The 16,148-nt window shown below is 40.4% G+C and overlaps 1 protein-coding gene and 1 non-coding gene across 2 annotated transcripts; one reads left to right on the top strand and one right to left on the bottom strand.

Moving 5' to 3' along the window:
- Positions 1-5,789: 5,789 nt before the first annotated feature.
- Positions 5,790-5,872, bottom strand: trnal-cag (transfer RNA leucine (anticodon CAG)). The gene has a single exon. It is a non-coding gene; the product is annotated as a tRNA-Leu (tRNA).
- Positions 5,873-8,013: 2,141 nt separating this feature from the next.
- Positions 8,014-13,909, top strand: degs1 (delta(4)-desaturase, sphingolipid 1). Its single transcript, XM_026943277.3, has 3 exons — positions 8,014-8,289; positions 11,658-12,400; positions 12,854-13,909. Exons 1-3 carry the CDS (start codon positions 8,208-8,210, stop codon positions 12,998-13,000), a joined length of 972 nt encoding a protein of 323 aa, XP_026799078.1. The 5' UTR covers positions 8,014-8,207; the 3' UTR covers positions 13,001-13,909.
- Positions 13,910-16,148: the final 2,239 nt, after the last annotated feature.

Genomic DNA, 16,148 nt, shown 5'->3' with positions numbered 1-16,148 from the left:
TTTATCCGAATCCAACCTTTGTACATGTGTTGTGCACCCAAGGCATCAGATTTCACTCTGCTAAAACATGGGCATGTTGTCGCTTAATACAAGAATAGAAGCCTTTGTCACAAAATCAACATTCATTAAGTCATCTCATATTGTGGGTAAATGCACAATATTGTTCCAAATATTGTTTCAAACCACATATAATTCACACCCTTCATTATACAATATCCTTTATGTAGGACATTCCCATCTCAAACCGATTACATAAATTACAATCTTTGTATGAAAACAATAAATCATCCATGTAAATTTTAAAAGTAATTTGATCCATTTTTATCTCTACTCACTACTCCACCTCAAGGGACTTTTACCTCATGAAAGCATGTCACTATTTGCCGTGAAGATTGCCACTAAGTGTTGTGAAACACCTAGATACTTCTTTGTGCACATGTACACACGTGGAGACCTGCCAAAAAAAAGGCACACAGTGACACATGATGCAGGGTTTGCAATAAATACCACCATCATGCAGTGAGCTTTCCTGGAAACCTTCTTGCAAAGCTACTTCCGAATGACAAGGAACCCTGGAGTTTAACCAGGGTTCATAGAAACAAATTTAGATACACACCCAGTGTATCTAAGGTTCAAGGTTTTTGAACAGCTGATGTTTTATTACAAGTTTCATTGCAGTTTAATCACTACTATGGCCACAGACAAAATGATACAGAATAGCAATTAAATAAGGAAACCTAAATGTTTAGATCCGAATTGGATAGTTCTTTAAAGGAAAACGTACTTGGAGGGTAAACGCATTAAGCCTAGAGGTAAAAAGATCCATACAGAGTGCTAGTATTAACTATAAACCATGAATATGTGGTGTGCTTCAAGTGCCTAATCAGAGTGATAAAAAATTTGTCTTTTCCTGGTTACATCTGATCTAAATTGTTCCAATAAACTAATGTCATAATTCAGTAAACATTTCATTCAATTCAGTTCAATTTTGTTTATATAGCACTTTTAACAATGGACATCGTCACAAAGCAGCTTTGCAGAAATCTAGATATGGATTTAGTTTTATCCCCAATAAGCAAACTAGAGGTGAGAATGGCAGGAAAAACTCCCTGAGACGAAATGAGGAAGCAACCTTCAGAGGAACCAGACTCAAAACGGAACCCATCCTCTTGTGGGTGACACTTAATACATGTTACTCATCCACAACTGTAAGCTATAAAGTCAAGCTATGCTAAGTGTGTGAAATGGTCTTTAGTATGAGCATCAGAGTATTTTTTGTTTGTTTGTTTGTTTCATTAGTGTTTTTAACTTTAAATCTATAGTATCCAAGTGAAGTTATCCAATGGATAATGAATGAGACTTGAGCAATTTTCAGAAAGTGCAATCTTTAGGCTATCCAAGTGAGACCATCCAGTTAGTGTATCCTTTAGTGTATCCTTGTGGTACCATCCACAGCAATCTCATGGTAATCTTCAGGATATCCATGTGGGGCCATCCTTAGCAGTGAGTGATTCTCAGGTAAAGGAGGCTCCAAACAGAAGTAGAGCCTCAGAACAGGCTCAGTGCTCAGTCCCACAGGGCTCAGACACTGGTGTCCCACAGGGCTCAGTGGTAGGTTCTCTCCTGTGGTCCCCTCTATACCCATTCTTGTAGTGAGGTCATATCCTCACATGAGTTTTTCATACCACTGCTATGTTGATGAAACTTAACTTATTCTCTTCTTTCCTCCAACAGACACTCATACTTCTACTTCTATTTCAGGATGTCTGGCTGACATCTCATCGTGGATGGCAGCTCATCAGCTGAAGCAAAACTGAGCTGCTGTACATCTTTTGTGATGCATCCCCATGTCAAGATCTTGTGATTTTCCTGGGCGGCTCTCAAATTTCACACAACCTTGGGGTAACTTTGGACAACCAACTGTCCTTCTCGCCTCACATCGCTAAACTGACTTGTGCAAGCCGGTTTCTCCTTTAAAACATTAGTAGGATCTGGCCACTTCTATCAGTTGAATAGGCCATTCAGGTGCTTGTTCTGTCTCTTGTCATTTCAAGACTGGACTACTGCAGCTTGCTCCTGGCAGGTCTGCCTCTCCATGCCATCCAACCTCTGCAACTAGTCCAGATTGCAGCTGCATGACTTGTTTTCAACCTCTCACACTACCCTATTGCTATGCTCCCTCCATTGGCTTCCTGTAGCTGCCTGCATCAGATTTAAAACACTGATGCTTGCCTACAAAGCCAAATACAGACCAGCGCCCACCTATCTTACTTATCACACTGCACTCTGCACCACACTCCCTCCAATACTCTAACCACCCATCTCTCAGGTACAAGGAAGACATGCAACAAGGTTCTTCTCTATCCAATCATTTCCAATCTAGGTGGTGGAAATTAACTTCCCTGACTGTCAAATGACAACTGAAGACCTACCTCTTCACCAAGTACTTAAATTAGCACTTTGTGAGTAAAAAAATTCAAGTGGGGTTTTATTGTCTTTCCTCTATGTAGCTCGTATACATTGGAACGAAATGTTGTTTCTTCCGGACCATGGTGCAACACATAACAATATAGTAGTAAAGTGCACAAGACTGCATAGAGTGCAGGACAATAAATACACAGAACAAGGAACACACAGGACAATAGATACACAAGTACAACAGAACAGTGTTGTATGGGAAAGCTGTTGCAACAATGGACTGTAAACTATTGTGTAGTGTAGCAGCACCATTGGCAGCAAAAAGAGTATCATAAATAAAAAGTGTCTGATGCAGCTTTGTAAAGTGCAGGTGTGCGGTGATATTGAGTCATACTCTGTTAGGTGTTTAATAGTTCAGGAAAGCGTTGGGAGGCAGCAGGGTGCTGAGTAATCTGACTGCCTAAGGGAAGAAAATGTTGTGGAGTCTGGTGTTGGTGGCGCAGATGCTCTGGGACCTTCTGCCAAATGGCAGGAGGGTGAAGAGTCCATGAGAGGTGTGGGAGGGGTTATCCACACTACTAGTAGTGGTTATTATTGTCTCGTGTTGTGTGTTTTTCATACTGTACTAACCTCCCCAACAGGGTTTTTAGACTGATGGTACTCTTAGTCCCTGCCCTAGTAAACCAGTATGAAGATGTGTTTTTTTGATAGAGATTTCAAAACAATTCTGTAAGTCACTCTGGATAAGGACGTCTGCCAAATGTCAGAAATGTAAATGTAAATGACATAAACATATTTCTCTCTGCTGCACTTACCATCATCAATCCTGACATCCTCAACAGATGCCTCAACAGATATCTGAATGCAAGCATTCTCGGTAACTCACGCCTCATGTTCATTAACTGTCTTATGTGTTTTGGTGGTAGGGAGCTCTTTTCAGAGTTCAGTTCACCATGAGACTAAGCACCATATGAGGTGCAAGGACACTGGATGTGTCCTGAACGGCCTGCTTTTTGGTGGGTGCACACAGTATCCTGTTGCCACTGATCATTAAGGAAGACAAGACTTGTTGAATCCTCTCAAATACAACTGTGGCCTTAAGGAGAGGCAGAAGGGTAGGGATTTAAATTGGAATGCCTTATTTTGGAAAGCAAACCTTAAAATGCATATGTGTTCTGGGGCATTGGGGACATGAAAATAAGTGTTGCAGAGATTCATCGACGTGAACCCTTTGCTGTAAGGGCCAACCTTTTTTTGATCAAGAAATTTTATGTGACAAAGTGGTAACTTTGTTGGGGTCTGATATCGACAAAGTCTTGAGACCCATAAGGTTAGGGGCTGGCAGCTGAACTGCAACTTGTATCTCTGCAACACTGTCATCAGAATCCACTGATCTGATGTTGTTGCTGTCTAATCAGTGATGTCACTCAGCAGCTAAGTTGAACAAATACATACTACATCACCCACACTGAAACAGTGTCCTTGTTTGCCATGTATTACCAAAATGATAGCATTTATTACAAATACTCTATGAAGCGTCAATATGAGGTCTTGGCATGTGTCCAGGTGTTTCACATCACCCCTGGCAGTTATGAGAAGTAAAACAGAACTGAATTTCACCTACAGGAGATCAATAAAAGTACATCTTATCTTTACTCTTACAACTTGCAACTATGGCATTTGAGACCATACAATACAGTATTGAAGCACTAATTATAGCTCATAGAGGGTGTAAGACAAAAATATTCACCATAATTTCACCCTAGCTACCCTACCTCCCTAGCCTCAAAACGGAACAAAAGAGTAATCAAAATAAATTGCACTCATCCCCTACAGATTCCACATGATTTACCATGAATGCACAACACAACAGGATTTTGTTAACCAAGGTAAAGAGAGTCTGTTTTTCTGGTCAGGTCAGGTGGTGTGGGAATGGGAGGAAGAGTCTTCTACATCTCTAGTGCTTCCCTCTTGACATTTATAGGCACAGTGCCTTGTTCATCCAGTGACGATGCTCCATGGACTGTTGTGAAAAAAGACAGAAAACACAAGAAAATATGCAACCACAAGGAGCATTACGACAGTAACACATTTATTTACATAACAGTCAGTCTCCTTCACTGGGTTTGTGGAATATTCACTGGTCTTTATATACACTGCCTGGCCAAAAAAAAAAGTCGCACAATCTAATATTTTGTTGCACTGCATTTAGCTTTGATTACGGCACGCATTCGTCCTGGCATTGTTTCAACAACCTTATGCAACTTCCCAACATTTATTTCCATCCAGAGTTGCAATAACCACTCCGTAAAGTCTTCTCCAGCACATCCCAAAGACTTTCAATGGGGTTAAAGTCAGGACTCTGTGGTGGCCAATTCATGTGTGAAAATGATTCCTCATGCTCCCTGAACGACTCTTTCACAAGTTAAGCCTGATGAATCTCTAAGCATTTTCATCCTGGAATATGCCTGTGCTGTCAGGGAAGAAAAAGTCCATTGATGGGATAACCTGGTCATTCAGTACATTCAGGTGCTCAGCTGACTTCATTTTATTGCCACACAATGAGGCTGAGCCTCGACCTGACCAGCTGATGCAACCCCACATCATAGCACTGCCTCCAGAGGCTTGTACAGTAGGCAGTATGCATGACGGGTGAATCACTTCATGCATTTCCCTTCTTACCCTGACACGCCCATTGCTTTGGAATAGGGTAAATCTGATTTTATCAGACCACATGACCTTTTTCCATTGCTCCACACTCCAGTCTTTATGCTCCGTAGCCAATTGAAGTCATTTTTTCCGATTAGCCTCACTAATAAATGGCTTTCTTGTGGCCACACAGCTGTTTAGTCCCAATCCTCTAAGTTCTCATCACATTGTGCGTGTCGAAATGCTCTTACTTTCACTATTAAACATAGCCGTGAGTTCTCCTGTCGATTTTTTTTATGATGTGACACCACCAAGCGTTTTAAAGATCTCCGATCACGATCATTCAAGATTTTTTTCTACATTTCTGCTGTAAAGTTGACAGTTCACCACTATCCTTCCAGGCTTTAATAATGCACTGAACATGTCATAACCCAGTTCCAGTGATTTCAGCAATCTCTTTAGTTGTTTTCTTTGCTTGATGCAGGCCAATAATTTTCCCCTTCAGTAACATCTTTTACATGACGTGAAGTGAAGTGTGGCCAAGTATGGTGACCCATACTCAGAATTTGTGCTCTGCATTTAACCCATCCAAGTGCACACACACACACACAGCAGTGGGCAGCCCTTTTTTGCTTCCCTGCCAGACCTGAGACTCACTTCAGGTTCGGGTTATAAGTCTAACTCTCTAACCATTAGGCCACGACTACCCCCAAAACATGTGTTGTCAGAAGTGGGATTCGAACCCACGCCTCCAGGGGAGACTGCGACCTGAACGCAGCGCCTTAGACCGCTCGGCCATCCTGACCATGGTTGTTTAGGAAGCTACACACTGCATGAGTTAAGGTTAAAAGAATTGTTGCCAGCTGAAACATATTAATGAAACATATTAATCACTGCAGTAATAATCCAATCCTATTATCCAATCACTTAAGTATTTGCTTGTTTAAACCCAAACAGCGACCTATTTTTTGGCCAGGCAGTGTATTTGACAATATTTCTCCATTGTAGTATTGATATTTGATTAAGATGTGATGTTGAGGTTGGAAAAAGTCTGTGACAGTTAATGCCACAGTTAATGACAGTCTTTAGCCTAGCACTGTTTGTGCACTGCATGTGACCCAATAGAAAAATCTGAAACAGTGTCTTTGTTTGCACTGTATTACCAAACTTTTAATGAGCCAGTTTAACAAACATGGGTAAAAACAGTCAGTCTGCTTAAAGATGTCTAAGGTTTTGCTAGAAAAGTGTGTTTTTCTTACATTCTTGTGAATGTCACAATTTGTTTAATTTTTGGATAGCTACGTGCCACAGTAAAATGTACATAACCCTAATCAGCTCGGTTTGTACTCAGATACTGTCAGAATGTCTGCGATGTACCTGTGTGATCACATCATCATCAAAACAGAGAACTGTGCTTACACACTGCACAGATGGCAGCAGACTAAGATTTAATCTGTTTAAAGGACTTAATAAAAAGACATTAATAACAAAAAAAATAGCCAACAGAACTCAGTGAATTAATCAGTGATTATTTCCTGACTGATGTTAACACAGAGTGGCACGGTGGCACAGCGGCGAGAGTTGCTGCCTCACAGCTCCTGGGTTCTTGGGTGGATCCTGAGCTCAGGTTACTGTCTGTGTGGAGTTTTGCATGCTCTCCCTGTGCTCATTTGAGTTTCCTCAGACTGTCCAAAAAAACCATGCCAGCAGACAGATTGGCTACTCTTCAATTGCCCCAGGTGTGAATGAGTGTGTGCATGATGTTCTGCGATAGACTGGTGTCCCATCCAGGGTAAATCCCAGTGTTTCTGCGATAGGCTGAATGAATGTTAGAGCAACCCGTGATCAGCCGAATGAAGAGATGACAATGACGCTCGTGTTTAAATGCCACAATTAACTTTTACCTCAGGTGATGGCACTCAGGCCCTATTCACACCTGGTGTTAATGTCTGTCTCAAGTGATCCGATCACATGTGGACAGCTGAAATGCATAGCATAGCTGGCATTTTGAATGCATCTCCAGGGACCACTTGTGATTGGATTTTATACATGATTTTCACTGAAGAAAGGGTGTTGCACACATTTATTACTTCAATCTTCCTCTGCATTAGTTTTCAGGCAGAAATGTCCCATGAATCCTATCTCATGTACCTGTATGGGCTGTTTCAAACATTTCGATCGTGTGTTCTGCTAACGAAACTTAAATGAACAGGAGATGAGACGACGAAAGAAGCTACGAAAAGCAGCTTCTTTTATCTCTTCTGTTATAGCTTCACCTTTATCCATTAGCCTAGTGATGTAGAGCTTTACCATTAAGCATGATTTCCAAACAGAGGTTCGATGTTCTGTGCGTGCTGAGATGCTTTTCTGCTCACCACAGTTGTAAAGAGTGATTATATGAGTCACTATATCCTTTTCTGACAGCTCGAACCAATCTGGCCATTTTCCTCTGACCTCTCTTATCAACATGGCGTTTCTACACACAGAACTGTCGGTCACGCAATGTTTTTTGTTTTTTAAACTCTAGACACTGTTGTATGTGAAAATCCCAGGAGATCAGCAGTTTCTGGAATACTCAAACCAGCCCATCTGGCACCAACTGCCACGGCACAGAGATCACATATTTTCCCCATGCTGATGTTTGATGTGAGCATTAACTGAAGCTCTTAACTGTTACATGCATGATTTTGTTTTTTTTTTTTTGCATTGTGCATGCCACATGATTGGCTGATTGAATAACTGCATAAATGAGTAAGTATCCAAGTGTTCCTATTAAAGTGGACGTTGAGTGTATATGTGAAAGATGGCTTTAAGATCACGCCGGTACAAAACCCCTCCTCCATGATTGTGATTGGACGCTGCAATATGTTGTAAAATAAACACTGGATGTTGATTGGCTGGTGTAAAAAAACGCTACCGCCAGGTACCGCCCTAAAAGCAGAACCGCCCACAGGACGCAGCTCGACTCGGCCATTTCAGCCAGAGCACAAGTTATAACTGTTCTCAGTGAGGAAGGAGGGAGAACGTGCCTAGCTCCATGAACTGAAAACTTCGGAAACGCCTACAGAGGGACATCTAATCGTCAGGAAAAGTCACGTAAAGCTCGTGAATAGCGCTGTAATTAAAGCAGGCGGTGTAATATGGGGAACCGGGTGGCGCGTGAGGATTTTGAATGGGTTTATACCGACCAGCCACATGCCGACCGGAGGAAAGAGATTCTCGGTGAGCACATCACTTCATTTCATTGATCTGTTTGGATTTGTCGAGCTTTCTCATCATGTTAAACTGGAGCTTCACGCTACAGTAGCTTGGGATCTAGCAGTCTGGGAATTGTGTATGATCACTGCAGATGCAGTTGTTGGAGCGGCTGATTTTAATGTCTTGCAAAACAAATTCCTGTGTAACATATTTGAAGTATTAGCCCGCTAATTAAACTTCAACTGTTAATTAAACTTTCCAGTGCATACTGTGTGTGTCGTAGGCACTTTGTTAGATTGTTCAGTGTTAGTATCTGACACCTGAGGCTTTAGAGCTGAAGCCCACTGGTCACAAGACATACCGTTATGTCAACACGAGAGCTAAGATGGCTAAAGGAAAGCTAACGCCTGAAAAGGAAGCGCCACTCCCTGTACAATTGCCCACCACACTGCCACATTGGCCTAGTGAGCATTAATATAACCTACAACATAGTGCACGTATGATACACTAGTTAGCTTAGCAAGTAATATGATACACTAGTTAGCTTAGCAAGAAGACGTGCGAGTTGGCGTACAAACATCTCGGCTAGCATATAGCTAGCAACACTGGCATTTTGTAGGCCTAGACAATGTTATCTAATGTTCGCAAAAAATAGGTCGTGGGACACACTGGGTGTTTTTTTTTTTTTTTTCTTTAAACCCAAACTGTTATCAAACCCTAAGTTCACCTTTGTAACTTTGTTTTTGTCGTTTTTTTTTTCTGGTAATTGGATGATAACTTGTGTAGCAGACAGCATTGTGGTAACGACCTGAAAGTTTCTGACTGGTTACTAACCTTTATCTGTTCCTTGTGGTAAGAGAAATTTTCAGTGTTTGATAGATTTTTTTTTTTCTTTTCCCCCAATAAAGGTTGTTTTAGTAGTCAGTGACTTCACTGGCTTACATGTGAAACTCTTATATACATATTTACAGAAGGGGGATTCAACTAAAATTGGTAAAGATCCAGCTACATGAAATTCCTTCCTTTCTAAAGTTCATGTAATCAGCTAACATGACTGAATGAATGTTGACCCCAGTTACTTTTAAATGCTTCACCAGTAATGATGAATTGGCTATAAATGATCCGTTATCACCCACCCTTTCTGGTTCTTCTCAAGGTTTCTTCCTCATGTCTTCTCAGGGAGTTTTTCTTTGCCTCCGTCGCCTCTGGCTTGCTCATTAGGGATAAATTCATACATTTAAAATTTATATCCTGAATTTATATATTTCTGTAATGCTGCTTTGTGGCAATGTCTGTTGTTAAAAGCGCTATACAATTAACATTGAATTGCATTAAAATTAGTGGTTGTTTTGTTTTACACTGGAGCTTCATGTTGCCACTTTTGACTAGAGCCATGGACTCTGAAGAGATGAGATGTCTATTTATAGTCATCTTTAAACATTGGTTTCATCATCAGTGTTTTTAAACAAGTCCTATCTTCACTGGTCAGACAAGAGGATAAATGCAATAAAGAGCTCTAAAGAGCTGCCTTTAGAGTCTAATTTATGTAAATGCATGTGACTGGATACAAGTCACAACAGAGCATCTGCTACAGAGGCTGTAATGTTTGAAAGAAGAAAAAAAACAACTAGAGACTAGCCACTATAGTGGCTGAACTATGGCATTAAAAAAAACAAAAAAAACCCCACATTTCTAGGTTCTTCTGCACTATTTTTCGACTGCTCGGGTCGACCCACTGAAATACCTTACTTTAAAGGCATGTCACAGTGACAGTTATCTGTTTTATGACCTTTTATTTGTATTTACTTAACGTTTTGGCTGAAGCATAGACTGTAGGCAAATGTCACACATTTTTAAACACATTTTTATTTCTTTAAAATGACCACTAAATTGACAAGAGTTTTACATAAAGGTGTTAGAATCAAGTTCACACATCTGAAGTCCACCGTGTGAGGTTAAGGACAGACGTTCAGTAGATAGGCATTTTGACCCTGCAGGCAGCCATGTGACATGAAGGCGTAGTGTTATAGAGACCTATTCAATATCCAGTGTCAGGGCCTTTTGTCCTGATATAAAGTAGGAGCAATTATCCCCTGGGCTATTTAATTTCATGTTGACATAATGTGCACTCATTGTGCAGTGATGAGCTGTTTTGTACTGCAATGGCTGCTGTGTATAAATGCTTGTACTGCCTGAATATTTCATGCTTTTCATGTCATCAGGGCATTGTGCTGTTGGAGTCAAGCAGAAACAATGACTTGTTTTAAGTGAAAGGGGCAGTGCCTTGGTTAAGGCTCTTTACTAATGAGTGGTTTTGAGTTCCAACCCCAAGGCTGTCTTTGACCCATTGGGCCATCAACTGCTCAGCTTCTGTATGTGCTTGGTTTGTACTGTGCCTCACTTATAAGTCAGTTTAAGTAAACACACTGCCAAATGAAATGGAAGTTGTCCACAGTCCACCTATCACAGCCGTGAGAAATGGAGTGACAGAGGAGAAAACAAGAACCAAGTGCACAGATGAACGGATAAACTGTAACTGCTTCAAAACTTCAGTTCAGTATTTTCCCATATATGGCAATGCATGCTCATGATATTCCACATCTTTTTGCTGGGTGTAGATTTTACAATAAAATGAGAGAGAAAGAGTTCAGAGAATAAAATGCAAAAGGGACTTCAAGAACTGCGTGCTGTTCGCAGGCATGTGGAGGCTTCGACCCAAGTTTTCAGTCAGGACTTGCCCCATATGAGTGAGCTCTTGCTCGGGAAGTTACATCATCTCTACCACAGATGATGCAGTGTGGGCTTTTTCTAGGCCTAGACCTGCTTTTGTAACAAAGCCAAGAACTTAGTCATGTAGTTTTGTCTCATTCTTTTATAATTGCTGCATTTTTTGAGAGTAGGAAATGGAATCATATAATGTAAGTTTCCACAAGCAACTGTTGGACATCCTTAAGTATGTTGGGTAATTAAAATTAAGGTAAAATCTAAGGCAATAAGCTTTTTTTTTTTTTAAATGCATTGTTGAGAACTTGTGCTGTGTGATGAAAATGATTAAACCTATAAACAAATTATAGGTACATTACATGTTAAAGTGCCAGCTCTGTGCAAATCACTACTAAAAACTGCCATTAAAACCCTTATGCCTTCACAGTGTGCAAAGGATCTGATTAGATCACCGTTAAAAGACTTTCCCCGACAACCTTAACTTTTCAAAGGCAGATTAATTAGTCTATTAGGAGCTGTTCTCTATCAGCTTATTTCCTATTGTCCCTGAGAAGCCAAAGATAAGGAAAACATGTCTCAGTACATGGAGGAATGGAAATTTAATTTGTTCTCTATTGTATATACCAGTCTAAAGTCAAATCTCTGATGTCTTTTGTTTCTTTCGGTAGCCAAATATCCAGAGATAAAATCTCTAATGGGACCTGACCCGAGGCTAAAATGGATTGTCTGCATGATGGTAGCCATCCAGTTCCTGGCCTTTTACCTCGTCAAGGATTTGGAATGGAAGTGGGTCCTGTTTTGGACTTACGCATTTGGCAGTTGCATCAACCACTCCATGACTTTAGCCATTCATGAAATTTCCCACAACACAGCATTTGGCAACAATCGTGCAAAATGGAATCGCTGGTTCGCCATCTTTGCCAACCTGCCCATTGGTCTGCCATACTCGGCCTCCTTCAAGCGCTACCACCTCGACCACCACCGCTATTTGGGTGGGGATGGCGTGGACGTGGACATTCCGACCAACTTTGAGGGCTGGTTCTTCTGCACTCGCTTTCGCAAGTTTGTTTGGATTATTCTTCAGCCGCTGTTCTATGCAATTCGACCTCTGTGCATCAATCCAAAACCCATCAGTCAGTTGGAGCTAGCTAATGCGGCTATCCAGTTTACATTCAACTTTCTTCTCTATTGGCTGTTGGGTGCCAAGCCTTTGTTTTACATGCTGGCTGGCTCAATGCTGGGAATGGGCCTGCATCCCATCTCTGGACACTTCATTGCTGAGCATTACATGTTCCTCAAGGGCCATGAGACCTATTCTTACTATGGATCGCTGAATCTGCTCACTTTCAACGTAGGCTACCACAATGAGCACCATGACTTCCCCAGCATCCCGGGACGAAGGCTCCCTCTGGTAAGATAATCAGTTCATGAATGGTTTCCATTCCATTATAGCTAATGAAGCTTGAGGCGAGTGTATATTAGGGGTATTTAATCTTCCTTCGTGAAACTTTAACTCAAGCATCAGTGCTTAAAAATTATTTTACATGTCCTGAATTAAGTTTACATTTAAACTTGAATATTTAGAAGGTGAAAGGCATTGCATTGTCTAAGCATTCTTGATTTGAAAAATGACAACTCATACTTTAGAAACTAGAAAATGGGCACAAAGAAATACGTGACCCTGGCTATATTAATGGATGATGTGGAGTAGGTAGGAGGAAAACTGTCATGCCAGTGACGAACACCACTGTATAACCACTACCTCATAAATAAGATTGTTCTAAAAGCAAGATAGAATCTTGTGATGGTTTTGAGTATGATTCATGTACATCATTTCTGAAAAATTCATTTTTGTCCCAAACAGGTGAAGAAAATAGCAGCAGAGTATTACGATGATCTGCCGTGTTACACATCGTGGTTGAAAGTCCTCTATGATTTCATCATGGATGACGAGCTGAGTCCATACTCGCGTGTGAAGAGAAAGCTGAAGGGAGACCTAAAGTTGGAGTGAATGGATTTTCTTTGACCAAAAATGATTGCCGAGCCTCAGACGTGCGCACACACTCCCCCCACCTACTAACCCCTTCAGTAACACACTTAGGGACTAAGTTGTGTGTGAGTGAACAAAGACAGGCTTTATTTTGTGTGTGTGTATGCCTGTGAGTGTGTGTGTTTGTGCGCTTGCAATTGAGAGAGTGGTAATTTTATTTGAATCATTTCAATGTCTTCAAAGTCTGTTGGTGAAACTGGAATCATTCCTCGTTCCTTGGGTTTTCACACACTGCAGCTTTGTTGAGTACATAATTCCTGTTTGTTTAGGAATTTTCAAAGATATGTCACTGCACATTTTAATTTTTGTGTGAGCTTCTTTTCTTCACTTAAACAATTTTTTAAATGTTTTCTTAAAATTAAAACCTTAATATGGCTAGTGTACTTCTAAAGTCTAAACGCCTAGTCCAAAAGAAATATGACCAGAAATGGCTCCTAAACCTGACTCACCTTGACACAACCGTCTGGTTTCTACCAGCAAGTGACAGTGTCCTGCCATCAGTGCTTATCACCGTCTGTGGATTTTAATGGGACATTTTTCTGTCTGTATGACTAACATGAGGAGTGTGCACTCAAGGTGTGGACCTGTTTAAGTTCTCTCTGACTGATAACTTATCGTGCATATTTATTCTTAGACGTAGCCAGAGCATTTGGAGAGCTGGTGACCTTGCTTGCAGAACAGCGTGTTGCTGTAACAAATTTTAAAACGAAGCTTGTGTGGTGATGTGTAAATGATTTGTAATGTTGGGCTTAAAGACATTTAACGGGTTGGAGAAATGTTACTTCTCAGTGACCCGGTAGCCGTCCCGCACTTTAAAGGTTTGTGTTAGTCAGCTCCAGCTTCAATCAAACGGAACTGCGTCAATACATTTAAGAAACAAAATGGCTTCTAGATTTAGGATTGTTTACCTTTGGTCACTGTAAAGTCACTGATATATTACATGTGCATATTAAAGAATTAATCCAATTTATACCACATACCCGCTGTTGAATTCTCAAATCTGATTGATCAGAAGGTGTTTAATTTTATATAACAGCAGCTCTGATGGTAGTTCTGGCTGTAATTCAAATCACTAGTTTATATTAATGTGTTTGTTCTAATACATAATCGTTTTTGTAGTAACAGCTCATTCATAAGGACTTGTATGGCGGATGCTCTAGCCTATTATTGAACAAAAATACAATAATCTTTGACTTTTTATTGCCTTATTAACTTAGCGAGAAAGAGGCTGGTGAGAAAGCATCTGTTTGTAGCTTCTGTAATGTAAGTGTTTATGCGAGACAAGGCAGTTTCTGTTAAGTTACATAACATGAAATGTAATTCTAAACGTTAATATACCACAGCACGGCTGAATACTCCAATCTGATTGGACAGAAAGTGTATATTATTTTCGTCTAACATTACGGCTCGGAAAGTAGTTCCTGCTGTAACATGCACGTTAGGTTAATATTAATGCTCTCGTTCTGATATGGGACTTGTAAGGTGGACACACTAGATAATCTAAGACTAATTATAAAGGGATTTAAACAACATGTTCTTGTGCGTCGCATTAAACCTACAGACTGGAGTGTTTTATTCCTTACAAAAAATTACAGGCAAATGTGGTATAAAAGGAATAAAACACCTTGTGCTCTGTGAAATATTGTTATTGAAAAATCCCACCACCTCATCATTGATTATATTCATGTAGCAGTACGGCCGTCATGTTTTATTCCTTACTTAGTTTTCAGACCGGGTTCAGTTTAAGGCATCACAAAGGAGTGGCATGCTTAATGTTTCAGAACAACAGCAGTAGCTCAAGCACATGCTGTTATTTTAGCAAAGAAATTCATAACTTCATTCGTCTTATTGTGCTAGGTGTGACTACACCAAATGGCAGTAGTTTTACTTTTAAAAGATGATGGCTGGAATGAGGAAAAGGTGCAAACGTGTCTCACAGGTTAAATACTTATGTGCACTCATGCTGAAAAATGTGCTGTCATTAATTTCCCACAGAGAGACGCATCTCTCATTTGCATGCTAATGCAGTCGATTGGTTTCCTTGACTCCTTCTCACAATGCCACAGCTACTAATTGTGCGATATTGCTTATGTATAATCACATTCGTGCCAATATTCAGTATAACCGCACGATTGCGAGTGCGATATTGCTTTTATACAACAGTTCTATAAACAAGAAACTAATAATAGAGTGACATTTTGGACACAGTATGGCCGAATGTTCTGTTCATTTTTGCTCCAAAAGCGGAACTAGATCCTGAAGAAGCCACACTCACGTTATAGAGCATGGGCTAGCTCGCTAGCTAGCTCACATTGATTTTACATTCCATTAAAGGTGGTTCTGGTAAAATTGGCATCCCTTTTTCATCCTCATCTGACGAGCTTTAGTCGAAAGTTATATCCCTGAAAATCATTTGCCATGTCCGCTGATGATGTTGGTAGCAGTACTGTAGTAACTGTTTCGAACCAAGAAGTGGAGTTTTAGATGGCAAGCACAGACGAGCAGAGTGATACACACAGTGAAACATCCCAGCTCAGTTATAGGAAATATGGGCACTCTTGGAATGCTGCTCGACCAACCAAATTAGTGGACCAGAACTAACTGTTGTATAACTAACTATAGATAACATCTTGAAAGTTCTTCATGCTTCTTTTCTTCAGTTTAAAGAAAATGAGACCTTAATTCTCTATGGGTCCCTGAAGTAACCAGGACTACATTTCAAAGGTGCTTTTTCAGTCAAACAGATTAAGATAGAGTTAAACGTCTGTAAAGGTGTGTCTCAAAGGTCTCGTTGACTGCAGGGAAGATTTTTGCTGGAGAAATTATTTCCTGTATCAGTATTAGAACTAGCAAGGGACAGAGTCCATGCTGGAAAAGACTTTCAGTCATTTAAATCTCTGAGGGCTGATAACATTATAGCCATGTTTAATTCCATTCCTGTTCTGTCTTTATGCTTTGCTGCATTTGTGTGAATTTATTAAACCAGTTAAAAAAAAAAAAATTAAAGTTGTCCTTCATGCCATTAAATAATTTAGGAGGTTTCTCGGTGTAGAATATACTTGTGTATTCACAGACACAGTTGTTATTCCAAGCTCAAGAACTCCAAAAG

Source organism: Pangasianodon hypophthalmus, chromosome 28 (assembly GCF_027358585.1).
Source record: "Pangasianodon hypophthalmus isolate fPanHyp1 chromosome 28, fPanHyp1.pri, whole genome shotgun sequence".
Classification (NCBI taxonomy): Eukaryota; Metazoa; Chordata; class Actinopteri; order Siluriformes; family Pangasiidae; genus Pangasianodon; species Pangasianodon hypophthalmus.
Note: the sequence above shows the minus strand (reverse complement) of the source record. Positions and strands in the feature narration are given on the sequence as shown.

Coding starts and splice junctions, on each gene's coding strand:
- degs1 (XM_026943277.3), top strand. CDS start 8,208: ATGGGGAACCGGGTGGCGCGTGAGGATTTTGAATGGGTTTATACCGAC. Junction 8,290..11,657: donor CCGGAGGAAAGAGATTCTCG/GTGAGCACATCA, acceptor TTCTTTCGGTAG/CCAAATATCCAGAGATAAAA. Junction 12,401..12,853: donor CGGGACGAAGGCTCCCTCTG/GTAAGATAATCA, acceptor TGTCCCAAACAG/GTGAAGAAAATAGCAGCAGA.